Raw genomic sequence first — 17216 nt, 5'->3', positions numbered from 1 at the left:
GCCCAGCTTATGCCGGGGTGGGGTTGGACTGCTGGGCTTTATGCAGGAGAGCAAAGCGCTATTCCATCTGAGCTACGTCTGCAGCCCCGAGTGTTGCTTTAGGCAGCTTAATGTGTCGTCATTTGTTACGCTTCCATGAAAAATGAGTACATTTGCTGCCTGTGTTAACAAGTGGATTAGCATTCTATATGTTTAGGTTTCTTGCCTATAGAATTAACTGCACCATGAACAGTATTCTGGAGAGAAGTCTCTCTCTCTGCCTCTCTGTGTGTGTGTGTATGTGTAGAGAAAGACAATCATTATTCCACACACTATAGTTAATAACTATGTAGTGTATAACAACATAACAGCATTAGGGACTGTCCACTAGAGACATCAGGAAGATTTGGGTAGTGTCCATCCGTGCAAGTATTATTTTGCTTGTTTATTTGCTTGCTTGGAGATGGTCTCATGTAGCCCAGCCCAGCCTCAAACCTGCTATATAATGCAAGATTACCTCCAGCTCCTGCCCTCTGTCCCACCTTCTAAATGCTTTAAGAGTGTGTACCTCCACTCCCAGCCATAAACAAAATTCTTTTTTGTTGTTGTTGTTGTTTTAGTACTGGGGAGTGAATTCAGGGCCCATGCTTGCCAGGTAAGCATGGTATCTGAGGTATCTCCCAGCTCTTATCACTATGTCATTTTTATATAAAGAACTTGAGTATCTGGAGACTTAGGGGTCTATTGAGGTCTTAAAGCCAATTTCCAGAGGAGGAAAAGGATGACTGTGATTCTGAAGCAGTCCACCTCACTGCAGGTGTTCGTGAAATCCAGAGGTGTGCTATGTTCACAGTTTTATTACACTGTGCTGCTGGCCATGGCGGTGCATGCCTGTGATCCCAGCTCTTAGAGGTGGAGGCCGGGGGATCAGGAGTTCAAGGCTAGCCTGCGCTTCTTGATATGCCGCCTCAAACAAAACCAATCAACTAAACAAACAAAAAGAAAAGAAGTTATTACAGGAGACAGGGGTTGGGGGTCCTCTCTTTCTCTCTCTCTCTCTCTCTCTCTCTCTCTCTCTCTCTGTATAGGGGATGGCTAGCATGGTAACAAGATGGCAACTATGTGAGCATGCGGACAAAGCTTAGACAGCAGCTTCGGCATCTGAATAGAGAAGAGCCAGCCCTGATCAGAGAACCACTCTGAGAGAATGCGCTTACTGACTTGCACCTGCCGCCATGTTGCAGACTCCATCTCCAGCTGCTGCAGTTGCGACTAAAGGAGGCACCAGCCCTCTTTAAATCAGGCCCAGGCCCACGGCCCTCGGTTTGTTTACCTTTTGTCTTCTTCATGGTGTCCCAAACAGTGTACAGGTCATACTGATTACTTGCCTTTTTCCTTGACTGCTGGTGGAGGGGGGCACAAAAGGAGGAGGGGGAACGAAACCATTTTTGTGGCCCTCTCATTGCAGCACAGGGAGAAAACAGAGACTCAGCATTAGTGATGGGACCTTGAAATGGCCCTTTCCTGTCTCATGCTGCTGGCTGGCCAGGATGAGGGGTGATTCCCGGAGCCTCTGACTGACTTCTTGGGCGTCTGAGAAGTGGGACAGCTTAGTGTCATCGAGACATGCTTCCTGCACTCCACTGAGTCATCTCTTCCTGGAAGAGTAGTTAGCTCAGGCAAATGCAAGCTTAGCCATCGCTTAGGTGGTGTGCTGGGCTGCAGTGAAGGAGCGCCAAGGACTGACGGCAGTGAGCAGCCACCTGGATCCGCAGGCCCATTGTTCTGTTCAACGCCACGCTCTATAACACGCCTGGAGCCCCACACCTCAGGGAATGGTCAGACCTCTCACCAGCTGAGAGCTCTAGCACAGGTCACTTTAGCTGTGAAGCCTCCAATATAAAGACAGCATTCCTTCCAGTGTAGACACTTTGTTTTAACATAGCAACGAAACCAGGCTTAAAGCCTGAATGGATCTGACCTTGGGTGAGGCCCCAGGCATCTCCTGAGCATCTCCAACAAGAGTGGTAACATGTGCAGCGAAGATAACTTTCCTTTCTTCACCGCAGGAATGCTAACTTAACTGTAACCCTGGCAGGTGCCCCTCAAAAAGCCACCCTGATCTCATTTAGGGCCTCAGCAACTCTCTGACCATCCTGGTCACACCATCTGAAAGACAGCAGAGTGTGACTCACAGAGACATCTTTCTGAGGGCCTCTCTTCTCTCCTAACTCTCCTGCTCAAATCTACATACAGAAACAACTTTTATAACATTTATTGATTTGTGTGGGGTACGACTGTCACAGAGCTAAGCAAATACTTACTGTATCTGAGGCCCTTTCCACACAAGGGAATTCATGTTTAAACTGTAAACATGGTCAAAAACCCACACCTGGGAGGTCATAGGCCCAAAGGAGGATTTACTCTCTCTGTTTTGTTAAGTGGGCATGCTTTCTAGGTAGTTATGACTCTACTCATAGGTTAGTACGACTTTCAGCCTTGGTCAGAGAAGCTTCTCTTTCTGGTGGTTGAGTCAAGACTCATAACTCGTTCGTCAAAGTGATGAGAATAAGTGATTGTTGAGTGCTCAGCCCTAAGTGGGACATCCATGTCACTCCCTTCAATGCCCAGAGAACAGTGTGAGAGTTGTGGGGAGGAAGGATGTGAGAGTCGATGGATGAGGCGGGGGAGAACTATGGAGAGCTGACTTCTGAGTGTGATATGGCCATTGCGCTCAGGACTCCAGAGCAAGTATGGTGGCCTGCACAAGACACTGGCAATGTGGCCCAGGAAGTAAAGGTGCTTGGTGGCAACCCTGATGTCCTGAGTTTGATCCCAGGGACCCACAGGGTGGAAGGAGGGAACCAACCCCTTCGAGCTTTCTCTGACCTCCATTTATGCAAGGTGACAGGCACATGAGTGTGTACCGTGACACACACACACAAGAGTGGATTCATCAGCGTTTCATCACAGATGGGGCCTCGTGAGGCCCTGCTTCTTCCTGAGGGGCCATTGCAGTTAATGGTTGATGGGGGGTGGGGTCAGGGAGTCATTTCTTCAGTGGTGTGGACACCGATAAACTGCCAGTGCTCGGGTAAATAACACTGGACCCATGTTGGGGTCAGCATCCCTGGTTAAACTCAGTTGGTCTCTCTCTCTCTCTTTCACATACACACACACACACACACACACACACACCACACCACACCACACACACACACACACACACACAAATAGACACTTAAAGAGAGATATATCAGGAAGGAGACAGGATTCAATGAAGGCAGAAGGGCAATAAAAGAAGGAAATGAGGAGAGCAAATATAAGCAAAGTGCTATATATATGTGTGTGTACATATATATGTATATATATGTGTGTGTGTACATATGTGTGTGTGTGTATGTATATATATACATGAAATTGTCGAAGTAATAAATTGAAAAACAGAAATGTTTTTCCATTTCCCTGTTTGCTAAGGGAGATTATGATCTAGTTCAGGAGATGCTCGGATGAGACTATAACCTGAGAAAGTGGAGCCAGAGCCTTCGGGGTTGCAGAAGGGGGTTGGGACATGTTCTGTACTATAAATGGGGACCTGATGAGATTCCTAGAGAACTAGGCTTCTAGCTGGGAAAAGGGAAAGGTATTATGCAAAAATTGCTAATTGTGTTGGAATTCTTGGGGCTGACAGGAGGCTTCAACCAGATCCCAGACTAAAGGGTTCCTTAAAGTTCTCACATTCACATAATTTTCCCTTTCGATCCTGCCCCAGAATCAGTTCTCAGTGAACACCTTGCTTAGAATTACAGGTGTTCTTTTCAGACGACCCAACAGCTGCCCTGTCTCACTGTCTTCTAATTTGATAACCAAGAACATCTTTAATCCAGCGTAGAAGCATACACTTGTAATCCCAGCATTTGGAAAGATGAGGCAGGAGACTAAGTTACAGAGCAAGACCTCATCTCAAGAAACCAAAGGGTGGGGGGAGAGAGAGAGAGAGAGAGAGAGAGAGAGAGAGAGAGAGAGAGAAGGAAGGAAGAAGAGGAGGAAAAGGGATAAGGAGGAAAAGAATGTGGACAGAAGCTTTTAGAAAAAAAAATGCACACCGGTGCTGAACAAACATTCTCTAAGGCTGATTGCTGAGCGATGGAATGTTGCAGGTCAGGAACCCAAGTTATCTTGGGCTATCTGCAGTTCCTTTGGTTGCTAATTGCTGGCCATGTTCTCCATGTGACCCGATAGCCTTGTGACCAAGGCAGTTTAGAAAGGGAAAATTCTGGGCACATGAGCAGAAACTGAGTCCCCCACCCAGCAATACGGATGAACTCTGTCATCAACTGAGGATCAACTGGGAGAAGAGGAGGGAGGAAAGGAGAGGGAGGAGGGAGGGCAGGGAAACTGTGGCTGGGATGTATGAGAAAAAAATTAAGGGGGGGGGATGATTTCCAGCATAATTACTGTGTAAGACCTTCTTTCTTCAGAGGTCCTCTGTGGAAGGCTCCTGTCCTGTTCCTTGTCTTCCCCTACGTTGATGTCTCTCCTGTTGGCCCTTCTGAATGAGGATTAAGCATCTTCCCTAGGGTCCTCCTTGTTGTTTAGCTTCTTTAGGACTATAGATTTTAGTATGTTTATCCTATATGATATGACTAATATCCACTTATGAGTGAGTATATACCATATGTGTCTTTCTGCTTCTGGGTTACCTCACTCAGGATGATCTTTTCTAGTTCCCACCATTTACCTGAAAATTTCATGATTTCCTTGTTTTTAATGGCTGAGTAATATTCCATTGTGTAAATGTACCATACTTTCTGTATCCATTCCTCTGTTGAGGGACATCTAGGTTGTCTCCAGATTCTGGCAATTACAAATAAAGCTGCTGGGAATATAGTTGAGCCAATGTCATTATTGAATGGTGGGACATCTTTTGGGTATATGCTTAGGGGTGGTATAGCTGGATTTTGAGGTAGCACTATTCCTAATTTTCTGAGAAAGCACCAGATTGATTTCTGAAGTGGTTGTAAAAGGTTACATTCTCAGCAGCAATGGAGGAGGGTTCCCCTTTCTCCCCATCCTCCCCAGCATGCATCCCCTGAGTTTTTGACCTTAGCCATTTTGATGGGTGTGAGGTGAAATCTCAGGTTCTTTTGATTTGCATTTCCTGAATGACTAAGGATGTTGAGCATTTCTTTAAGTGTTTTTCTGCCATTCAGTATTCCCCTGTTGAGAATTCTCTGTTTAGATCTGTACCCCATTTTTTAATTCGATTACTTGGTTTGTTGGTGTTTAATTTCTTCAGTTCTTTATATATTCTGGATATTAGGATTCTGTCAGATGTAGGGTTGGTGGAGATCCTCTCCCAGTCTGTAGGCTATCTTTCTGTTCTGATGACAGTGTCCTTTGCTTTACAGAAGATTTTTCATGAGGTCCCATTTATTAATTGTTGATTTTTGAGCTTGTGCTGTTGGTGTTCTGTTCAGGAAGTTGTCTCCTGTGCCATTGATTTCAAGGCTCTTCCCCACTTTTTCTTTTAACAGATTTAGAGTGTCTGGTTTTATGTTGAGGTCTTTGGTCCACTTGGACTTTAGTTTTGTTCAGGGTGATAAATATGGATCTATTTGTATTTTTCTACATGTAGACATCCAGTTAGACCAGCACCATTTGTTGAAGATGCTTTCTTTTTTCTGCTATATAGTTTTGGCTTCCAAACTTTGGGCAGAGTGCTAGAGCCTTAAGGAACAAGAGTGAGATACCTAGAAAGGACAGAAACTCCACAAGAACAACAGAGCCAAAATACCTGGGCCCAGGGTGTTTTGCAGAGACCAATACTCCAACCAAGGACTATACATGGAGAGGACCTAGACCCCCTGTTCAAAGGAAGCCCATTAGCTGCTCAGTTTCCAAGTGGGTCCCTGAGTAAGGGGGACAGGGGCTGGCTCTGACATGAACTCAGTGGCTGGCTCTTTGATCACCTGGAGGAGTACAGCCTTACCAGGCTACAGAGGAAGATGATGCAGCCAGTCCTGATGAGACCTGATAGGCTACGGTCAGATAAAAGGGGAAGAGGTCCTCCCCTATCAGAGGATTAGGGAAGGGGCACAGGGGGCGAAGAGGGAGGGTGAGTGGGACTGGAAGGAGATGAGGGAGGGGGCTGCAGCAGGGATACAAAGTGAATAAATTGTAACAACAACAACAACAACAACAACAAAAACAAAGATCTTTTTTTTCCCAGTCATAAACCTGAAAATTTCTAGAAATCGTATGAGAAATCCTATTTCCAGGAGAGGACAGGCCCTAAATGCCTGAGCTTCTTGCATGGCACAGGGTTTCATTTTATCAGCCCTTTCTAATCCAGGCACCTCAGGGACCACCTCACTTTGTTCATTTATCAAAAGGCAGCACGGTGGGTGGTGGTGGGTGATGGGGTCCCTCAGGAACCTTTCTATTTCTCACTTCAGAGTCACCAAAATGCTCTCTGTCGTTGGCGCTGAGACCTTCGTGACTCCCTTGAGGAGCCCCTGGCCACACTTGGGTGTGCCCTGCTTTGGCTGCTCTCCCCTGAGAAGCAGGTACCCCTGTGCGGGTGTGTCTTTTCTATCAGGGTGCCTCTATTTCTCCTCATTCTCACGCTGAAAGTCTGTATTCAATGATCTCTAATCAAATCTCCAGCCCCATGGCATATGGCTGGTTCTGAAATTATTTTCTGTATTTAAGATAGAGGTCCTGGTTTGGTCTGAATTAAGGTCCCTAAAAGACTAGGGGAAATCTCTGTTCTGCTGAAGGCTACAGAGTGGAGTTGTGTCTGTGTTCTGTCACCACTGACACGACCATTGGTTAAATCCTAGTAGAGTACAAACAGACCCCCTAGTGTCCACCAGCGGGAGGCCTATCATTAGAAACCTCTGAGATCTATAGCACAGATTTCTGCCTTTGCTGTAATCTGTCTATAGGATGTTTCTATCGATGTATATATTTTTAAATTGTCTTATTTATAAGTGTCTTCATTGTTAGTATAAAAAGTCAGGAAATGGTCACCATGTTAGAATGTAGAATTTGGGGGAACAAGAATCTCCATTTTGGGGGCTTTGGTCACTCATGTTTGGCGCCAGAATAAATCATATCTTCTTCCCTTCTGTGTGAGAGCTGTGCTTTTTTGTGTTCATAGTACACTTCTACTGAGGGAGACAAGGTCCTGAGAGAGGAGTCGTATGCTTATAAAGCCATCATGGTAAATAAAGCTGTTTGTCTCCCAGCCTTTCTAGCAGCTAGAGATGGCCAGATGACCTAGGTCTAATGTCCTCTCTTACCCTAGAGGCAATAATTCTCATTTCTGTAAACATTCAACAAACATTTACACGTTGGGGCCAGGGAGATGGTTTAAGGGATAAAAAAAAAAAAAAAAAAAGTCTGTTTAGCACAGGTATGATCTTTCTCCTAGAAACTTTCAGGTTACACTCTTTTCCACCTCATCCTCTTTTCTCCTTCCACACATGTGCCAAGCCTGATGTCCTGAGTTTGATCCCCAGAACCCACATGATTTAAGGGGAAAACCTACCCCTGTAAGTTGTCCTCTGACTCCCACAGGTATGCCTGACACACACATGAACACCAAGCAACGTAAAAGTTGGCTTGTATTCTAGATAATGTGGAAGGAGGGTAGGTATGCCAGGTAGACACTGTGCCTCTTTCTTTTACTTTCAAGCTATTGAACAATGGATTCCAAAGAATTAAAGTGTCCCTAGGAATTCCACACCAGCTAGAGGAAAAGTTGAACCCTTGGTGCCCGACAGAGGAGGAACTTGTCTCCCAGGCAGACACGACACACAGCCCTGAAAACTTAATAACGTGTACTTATTCTTGGCCTTTGTCTCATTTCTATAAAACTGTAAGCCTGCTACAGAAAGAGAGAAACCAGGAGTCTGTTTCTCCCTTGTTTGTCCAAACTGTAAATAAACCCGTTTCCATTTATCAAATTGCTTTCTAATTTCTTTTAAGATGCAAAGGTGTTATGGTTGTAAGTGGCCTCTTGTAACCTCAGGGCCGCAGGCATGAAGGAAGCAGACCTACCCTCTGTCTGTGAGGAGCCAGTTTCATGAAATCACAGCTCGGTGGGTCTTTATCTTTGTTGCCTGTATTTGAAAACAAGCAAGGATACATCACTAGCTGGAAAAAAAAACAAAAAACCTTAGCTGAATCCTCAGATTCCCCTCTTAATTCACTCATTTCCAGAGAACCTTGGTGAATTATCTTGTCCTGTTGTCTGGTGATCAAATAAGACTGAGCCACACCAAGCATGCATCATTGGAATTCTTATATTTCCCTTCTAGTTATGCTCTAAATGTTAAAGGAACACTACTGCTTCTTTAAACTGGTACATCTAAACTTGGTCCGGTAGCTACGTAGTACACTGAAGAAGTTTCTTTTTTTTCTGTGAATTTAAAATAGGGCATAGCTCTGTGAAGCATGGTTTAGGGACTTTTAGTCTCCAGCTTCAATTCTTCTAAACAGCAGTACCCATGGGACGTAACTTCTGACTTCACATCTGTAAATTATTAAGGTTTACTTTTATATTTTTTGTTTTTATATTTTTATTTTTTATTAATTACAGTTTATTCACTTTGCATCCCAGCTGTAGCCCCCTCCCCTGCATGCCTCTTCCCCAGTCCACTGATAGGGGAGGTCTTCCTCCCCTTCTATCTGAATCTTGTCTATCAGGTCTCATCAGGGCTGGCTGTGTTGTCTTCCTCTGTGGCCTGGTGAGGAGGTGATCAAAGAGCCAGCCACTGAGTTCATGTCAGAGACAGCCCCTGTTCCCATTACTAGGAAACTCACTTGGACACTGAGCTGCCATGGGCTATATCTGTGCAGGGGTTCTAGGTTATCTCCATGCATGGTCCTTATTTGAAATATCAGTGTCAGAAAAGACCCTTGTGCCCAGATTTTTGGTTATGTTGCTCTCCTTGTGGAGCTCCTGTACCCTCCAGGTCTTTCCATCTCTCACTTCTTTCCTAAGACTCCCTGCCTTCTGCCCAAAGTTTGGCTGTGAGCCTCAGCATCTGCTTTGACACCCTTGCTTTTATTTTTAATTGCATGTATACAAATGTTAGTTCACATGAGCACAGACAGGTGAGAGGCATTAGATCCATCTCGAACTGAAACTCAGAGCTGTTTGAAAGCTGCGTGACCGGGGTGCTAGCCATCAGACCAGGTTCTCTGCAAGAGCAGTACATGCTCTCAACTGCTGAGCCATCTCTCCAGCTCACATTTGGAAATTTATAATTCTTCAGATTTTTTCCCCCTTTAATGCTGTAAAACTTCCCAATGATGCTTAAATTTTGTTTCAAACTTAATTCTACTGAAGCCTGTTGAGTGCTAAGATTATAGGTGTGTACCACCACACCTGGCAAATCTTGTCTTCAAAAATTCAGTTCCAGGCTCTCTCGTGATCATGGGGATGCACTCAGCCTGGTCTACATAGTAAGAACCTGTCTCAAAAACAAACAAAGCAGAGGCTGGAGAAATGGCTCAATGGTCAAGAGCACTTCCTGCTCATGTAGAGGTCTGATGATGGCTGAATTGCCCTCAGCTCTAGCTCCAGGGGATTTGGCAACATCTTCTAGCTTCTGGGACATTTCAGACATGTGGGGCATTCCAGATGAGAAGACACATACACACTACCCGCCCCCCTCCCAAAAAAAATTCAGTTTATGAATCAGTGTTCCCTGAAAAAGTGCTAATATTGAAGATTCTGCAGAATGATTGACACCTTCTGACTGTGAAGGGTTGTAATGAGGGCTCAGAGCCAGACTTATACCTTGGACTTCAGTCCTTTTGTAGAAACTTATCACCCACCTCCGTGGCTGACCTAGCTTTTCTTCTGATTGCTAGATAAGACCTTTGGATGACACAACATGCTGCTAGCTTTCACCAACTCACATGCTAAGAATGGCGTCAGATAGCTTCTGAAACAGTTTCTCCATCAGGTAGTATTAAAAACTTATGAACTTATGCATGAACTTATGCTTACTTCTTGTCCTATGACTATAAAAGGGCAGATAAGCACTTCTATGGCAGGACATGCCATTCCATAAATCCATATCTCTGGGCCATCGTCGCTCATATTTGGTTCACAATAAATTATTTCTTATTCCCTTTGAAGTAAGAGCTAGGTATTGCATTAACAACTTCTGTAAGTTGTTGGATTTTTTTTAAACAGTGTTTTTAATCTGTAGTCAATGTTATCCAGGAATTTACCATGTTACCCAGTTTGTCCTCTTAAGCTCGTGATGATCCTGCCTCAGCCTCCTGAGTCCTGGGATTACCACCATGCTTGGCCATAACGTGCCCTCCCCCTCCCGCCCCCGAAAGTGCTAGGCACTGTGTGCTAGATTCTGGGAAGGAGACAACAGCTGCCTGAAAGAGTAAGCATTCAGGATGGTCAGGATTAGGAGGAAGGGTGGAGGAGAACTTCAACCCTGGAGGCCTCAAATGAGGACAGCAGGAGTTGGCTCCCTCCCCAGTCTCAACCTGACACCGTAAAGTTGGCTACCCCACCACCTATTTCTAACAGGATCTCAAGGGCAGGCTGTTTGACCCCCTCCCCCCCCAGGGGAGGAGCAGTCTGTTAGGCCACAGAGGAGGACTTTGCAGCCAGCCCTGAAGATACCTGATAAAACAGGGTCAGATGAAAGGGGAGGAGGTCCTCCCCTATCAGTGGACTTGGAAAGGGGCAGGGAGGAGACCAGGGAGGGAGTGTGGGGTTGGGGAGGGAATGAGGGAGCGGGATACAGCTGGGACACAGAGTTAACAAAATGTAACTAAAAAGAAAAAAAAAAAAAAAAGAATTTATTACCTTGACAGGTAACAGGCTTCATTCCTTGTTTGACCTTATAAGATGTGTGTCCCCCCATCCCCCTAATCCTACAGCTCCTAAGTATGGAGACCAAGTATCTTCCAACACCCCTGTCCCAGCCAGTTGTAAATAGCCACATAAAGCTTGCCCTAGAGACCCTAGCCACCTCCCCAAGAGCATAAATACCCCGGCCCTCCAATAAATGAACCAGCTCTCTGAGGCTGTCCCTGGGTGTGTGTCATTTCTAGTGTACTCACTGCACCGGGCCAAGCTTCCACACCTCCAGACCTGCCTGGTGAGCAACTGCCTGGTGAGCAATGGCCTGGCTACCCCAAGGGGAGAAGTGGATACAGGGCAGCAGTCAAGAATTTTCCTTTTTGTCAAGGCTGCAAAAGCAATTTCCAAGGAGGGTGAACAGCATATGTCGAAGGATGTGAGAAACAGCATGGTATTCCAAGAGCCTCCAGGCAATTTGGTGCCCTCAGAGTGTAAGTGGGAGAGCTGGGGAATTGTGGGTGAGAAGTTTAAAGACAGGTGAGGACCAAGTGCCAAGAAGGGGAATGTCATGTACCATCTGAGCAACCCTGGAATTGACCTGCTGAAACACGGTCTACACTGTTGTTCAGGCTTTTCTGGAACACTGGGTAGCCCAAGATGGCTCTGCTCTCATGGCCCTCTTCCTGTCTCACTATTCCACATGCTGGAATTACAAGTGTGAGCCACCATGACTAGCTTTAAATATATTTTTTTTTTATTGTTTCTGTGTGTGCCATGGTGTGCATGTGTAGGTCAGAGAGACAACTTTGCAAGAGGCAGGTTTCTCCATCCAGCATTCTCAGGCCTGCACAGAGCTTATCCTGAGCCATCTCATGGGGTCAGTCTCTGCCTGTCTCTCCTCTTTCTTGCTGACCTGACACTCTATTTCTGTGTTTCAGTTTCCTGAGTGTTGAGGTTATAGCCTCCATCAGCATCTCTAGCTGGACATGAATTTTGCTAGCAGGAGTGAGAAAAAAAAAAAAAAAAAAACAATGGAGAAAGAGATTGAAATTGAGTAACACTAGGAATAAGGGAATGATCAAGGGGCTGAAGACAGACTGGATCGATTTATTGGAGAGGAAATTCATCAATGGTAAGACTTGCTCAGATACACAGATACACAGATCGAAAAAGACAAAACCCAGAACGCCTACCGTTTTTGCATCTATTATTTTGTACAGCTTAATCCTACACACATAAAAGTGCTCAGAAATAGTCCACTAATAAGCAAGTCTCTGTAGCATCATCTTTCCTTGATTTCACTTTATTTCCAATTTAAAATTCCTTTTAGAGAGCCTGAATCTTGAGAACTTTTATTCAATCTCCTGGCATATTTCTAGTTTTAACATTTTCAAGTTATTTGCAAGCAGAAAACTGAAAGCTGTTTTTCAACCACACATTTACGCACTAAGTCAGTTGTTAGTACACACTTTAAAGGATGTTGGAGAAGAATGTGTCATGACTACAAGGACAGAAGGCTAGGTGCCTTAACCACACACAGGCACAAGGTTCCTTTCTTTGTGGATCACAAAGAGCAAGAGCACAACTCTTCTTGGTATTTCAAGTCATCTTGTAAGAGTGTACATCCTCATAAGCACAGGTACTTTTCTTGGGAAAATTTTTTTTTTCTTTAGGCTGCTGAAAGCAGCTCAGCCTGCTTCTACATTCTCAAGGAAGTTGAATGACACATACAGTCAAAATTACTTGTTTCTATAGTTGAACTCTGGAATTATACAGCAAGGGTTGAATTCTTCCGCTGATATGACGGCAATTCTTTAAAGCTATCTTAAGGACTGAAAAGTAAACAATCAAATGTATTTTGAAGAGATCATTTTTTTTCCCCCACATGTAGCAGCAGAGTTGGGCTTGGGTCCCAGAGAGACACTCCTGAGGTCCCAAGATCGTATCCCTCCATGCTCTCTCCAGCCCACACCAGGATAACTGTACCCTTATGGGGCTAAAGAGGCAACTGGCTGCTGCCTAGTCTCCTTAACAAGTACTCTACCCCTGACGGTACCACCATGAAGAGATCATTTTAAATGATCAAAAATTGGGAACTTTATCCTATGTGTATGTGATACACATGATATCTTAAGAGTCTGAAGCTACCTGTTGTTGTTTTTGTTTTTGTTTTTTTTGTTTATTTTTTGAGACAGGCTTTTTCAGTGTAGCCTTGTCTGTCCTGGACTCACTTTGTAGATCAGGCTGGCCTTGATATCACAGAGATCTGCCTGCCTCTGCCTCCCCGAGTGCTGGAATTACAGGCATGTGCCACCACAGTGCTGGCTCATTCACATATATGTATATATATATATTAAATGACCATCAAGAGGATGTTATTTCATGATATGTGATGATGACCTGAAATTCAAATATTAGTGATTATAAACAAAGTTTTACTGGGGCACAGCTTGTTAATTTTGGACTGGTTCCACACATGTTTCCACGGCAGGTCTGAGCAGTCCTGACAGGGTCTTTTTAGCTCAGAAAGCCTGAAAAGAAACCTGAGTGTTGGCAGAGGCGATTGAGTGGTCTGTGTTCTAAGGGCTTTTCTCTGAAGAAACACAAGCATAGTGATCTCCCATAATCAGGCGTTGTTATCTACACTCACGCACGTTATCATACTGTGTAGGATAACTGTCATGGAATAAAATAAGGGACATAGTTTTCTTATATTTAGGATGGTTGTTTTGACACTGTCAGTGGAGAACGGTTACTAAAATGCTTTCAAGTCATTCTTATTTCTTGAACCTTAATGAGCTGTCTGCAATCTTGAGCTAGTGGCTTAGCCTTTTGGAAGCCTCAGAGCTCCTATAAAAACAGGAGTGAGGGCTGGAGAGATGGCTCAGAGGTTAAGAGCGCTGGCTGCTCTTCCAAGGGTCCTAAGTTCAATCCCCAGCAACCACATGATGCCTCATAACCATCGATAGTAAGATCCAGTATGCAGGTAGGATGCTGTATAAACACTAAATAAGCCTTTAAAAAACAAACAACCAGAGGTGCGCTGCATCATCCGGTAGAGTTGTTACATAGGAAGGATGTGAGATACATTAATCGCCTGGTGTGCGGCAGGTGTGCAACTCACTTTATTATGACTGCCATCATCTGATGGTGTCACTCTCACTTTTTGGTGTTTCACACGTAGCACTGCCAATGACAAGGAGCTTCACGATGACAAACGCTTGTGTCATTTTGCACTCGGGGCCCTCCCTGTGAATTACCATCTGCAGAAAAAGTGCCACAGCTGTGTAATCTAAGAACACTCTTGACCAGAGTGGAAAAGAGTTTATGAAGCCCAGAAACAAAACAAAACAAAACAAAACAAAACAAAACAAAACAAACCATAGGACTGAAGAGAGCTGGACAGCTGTTTGCAGCTTGATTGCAGCTTGATTGCAGCCTGTGAACAGCATGATGGGAATTTTTTAAAATTTAGGCTATACACCCGCCTTTTCTTATGGAGAGCCAAACTCGTTTGATGATTCATTGATGAATGCTTTGCTCTGTAGTTAAAGTATTATTATTATTATTATTATTATTATTATTATTATTATTATTATTAAGAGCATATGGAATTTTTGTCTTTTGTGTTAGCTTATTATTACAATGTTTCTTTTATTCTTTCCTACCGAAAAAGCTTTTAGAAAATCACAAGGGTGAGACTCTTGGAAACAGTTTCCTTCCTTGTGGACTTGGCGCTGCCTGCTCTCCACCTAAGCTTTCTCTGCCCTTGGAGTGTTAGGGTTCTGGGTTTCTGCAGAGGAGCGCAAGGTCTGTAAGCTATGAGCCTACTAATTATTCATTTAAGAAGGGGGTTGAGCGGTCACAGGAGAGATGGTCTTTTCCGCTCCCCAGGGGCTGAAAGAAACTGCAAGCCCCCTTTCTTTGTCTTTACAGATTTTTGTTTGTTTGTTTAAAACACAATTGAAAGGGAACAGACCTGCCACCCCAGCCCCAGCAACTCTCAGAATTCCTGAAGGTAGCTGGGGGCCTCCAAGTACCGCTTGAGAGCAGAACCCCTACAGGTCCTCTGCCCCATCCACTCTGAAAAATCATGTAAAAGTCTTCAACAGATCTCTCCTCTTTTTTAAGGTCTTGACATACCCTCAAGGAAAATTCCTTTGAAGTCTCCCCTTGCAAGATTTGTTCATTGCACTCGGCTAGTCAAAAGCAGCACAGCAGACTCCAGGGTTCCTCCACATTCAGGTTGGACGCAAGGTTAGGACAAAGCACAAAACACTCGAACCTCAGCCAATGAGTTAGTAGCTCCCAGAAGGGCTGACAGCCACAGGGACCAGGAAAGGGGTGGGGGATGGAGGAGCTCTGTTTACTGATAGTAGCTCTCATCATCATACTCCAGCTCATCATCTTCCGTCTCATCCAGCAGCCCATACTTGAACTTCCGGTAGACAGTGCCATCTTGGCCCATGTAGACAATGTCATCCTCATCATCTTCATCATAGTCCCGGTCCCTGTACTCAATCACCTGGTCCTCGTCGAGATAACTGCTCCTGTAGGAGGAGTATGACACAGTGGGTTCTGCCAGCTTTTCGTAGCGCCCCTTTGCCTCAGGTCGGCTTCTGGACTTCCTCCACACAACCACAGCGGCCCCCAGCAGCAGCAGCAGCATGGCTCCTGAGGTCACCAGCAGGGCAGTCTTGGTGCGCTCCGAGGACACAGCCTCGCTGACTGGAAGGATGCATTCCTCCGGTGGAAGGCCTTCCGTCCCAGAGGCAGCAGTAAGGGGGAAACAGAGAAACAATTGGGAAAATCAGAATGCGGAGTAAAGAGCCGCCACTCCAGGTTTTACATCTAAAATGGCAGAATCACTGCTTTTTCGTTTTCGTAGGCAGCGCACTGCACTCTACAATAACTCATTATGTACCCCAGCGCAGACTCACTCCATGTCTGATAAAACCACCCGATGATCCTCACATGGTAACTCTGAAATCCAGAGGGACCCCTGATCCTACATCTCCTGGCCCAGTTTCTAAAGGTCCAACTTCTCAGTGATTCTTCAATTCCTGAGAAATTCTTTGTTTTTCCTTTAGCTACCGCTAAACCAGGACTCTGATTTTTTTTTTTCCTAAAATGGAGTTGTCTCCCCAACTATCTTTCAGACTGGTCCAGCATGACTCTCCCACCCTTCAAGAACAGGAAAGCATACTATATAAAGCCCACTGACTCTTAGTCATGTATGGAAATTATTTGGGCCAACTTGTTTGTCATAGCCAAGAACTGGTTTGTAAAACAACTGGATTTTCCAATCCATTAACTTCAACTCCAGGTGGATTCCCGGGACAAATTCTCTGACCACTGTGTTTGGTTTCCTTGGATATTCTTGGCACTCTTTGAGTACCAACAACCATTTTAAATGACAAGGGATTTATAGCATAATTGAAATTATTGAATTCTGGAGCCCTGCCCTTTCTTATTCATAAGCCTCTGTTTTCAGGGTTTCACTGAGAACACTAGGGGTGAGGGAGGATTGGGGACAGGAGAACAAAAGAACACCATAGAAAGAAGGGTTAAGCATAACTTGAGCATTTAGCTGATTTTTCTTGTTTTTACATTCAAACAGTATGACTTGAGTAGCTTGTCTAATTTTATTACCTTTTCTTTTTAATCCACCATACAGTAAGGCAAAGAAAGTTTGAGACAACTGGAGGAACAGCTATCTGCCCAGATGGACTTACAAATTTTAATTCACAGTAGGCTCTTTGTCCCATCCCCTTCCCCACTCTCCTTTCATGTTCTCTACCTCTCCACCAAGGACCTTGCAAGCATTCTTGCAACTGAGTAACCCCAGTGACTGACTCCTGCACCCCCTCCAAGCTGGTGCTTACTGGGATTTCTATTTTATTCTAACAGGATTTTCCCATTGAGCAAAAATGTTTCCTCTAAAATAATAGTATTATCATTATTTTGTTCAACATTACCAGTGTCAGCACAGACTTTTTCCCTGGAGGAAATACAAACACACTAGAGGGATAAATAAGTAATCTGTCCATGACACCTAGTTTTTGAGGCAGGGGAATCTATATTGGACCTTTGGAGGTTGTTTTCTTTTCATTGTGCCAACTCACATCTTAGTATTCTTGGTCTTAGGCTGCTGGGTCAAGGTCAGCCTCTATCATCATTTGGTTTCTTTGTAGTAGGAAGCTGTCTTGGTGACAAACCTTGAATATCTGGGCTCTTTATTTCTCCCCATACCCATCCTATGCTAACTTTCTATCACGAACTTCATCCTTAGCCCAAGAGGATTTGTATGTTTGTTTTTGTTTTATCTATCTATCTATCTATCTATCTATCTATCTATCTATCTATCTATCTATCTATCTATCTATCT

The 17216-nt window shown here is 44.5% G+C and overlaps 1 protein-coding gene across 4 annotated transcripts in view; it reads right to left on the bottom strand.

Moving 5' to 3' along the window:
* Positions 1–11915: 11915 nt before the first annotated feature.
* Positions 11916–17216, bottom strand: part of Pcsk5 (proprotein convertase subtilisin/kexin type 5) — a 429034-nt gene continuing 423733 nt past the window's right edge. For all 4 annotated transcript variants that reach the window (XM_055613830.1, XM_055613831.1, XM_055613833.1 and 1 more), the window contains one exon: positions 11916–15586. In XM_055613830.1, coding sequence (XP_055469805.1) covers positions 15195–15586 — 392 coding nt within the window. In that variant the 3' untranslated portion in view covers positions 11916–15194. The remainder of the gene's footprint in view (positions 15587–17216) is intronic.

Source organism: Psammomys obesus, unplaced genomic scaffold, assembly GCF_907164565.1.
Source record: "Psammomys obesus unplaced genomic scaffold, mPsaObe1.curated_primary_1811, whole genome shotgun sequence".
NCBI lineage: Eukaryota > Metazoa > Chordata > Mammalia > Rodentia > Muridae > Psammomys > Psammomys obesus.
Note: the sequence above shows the minus strand (reverse complement) of the source record. Positions and strands in the feature narration are given on the sequence as shown.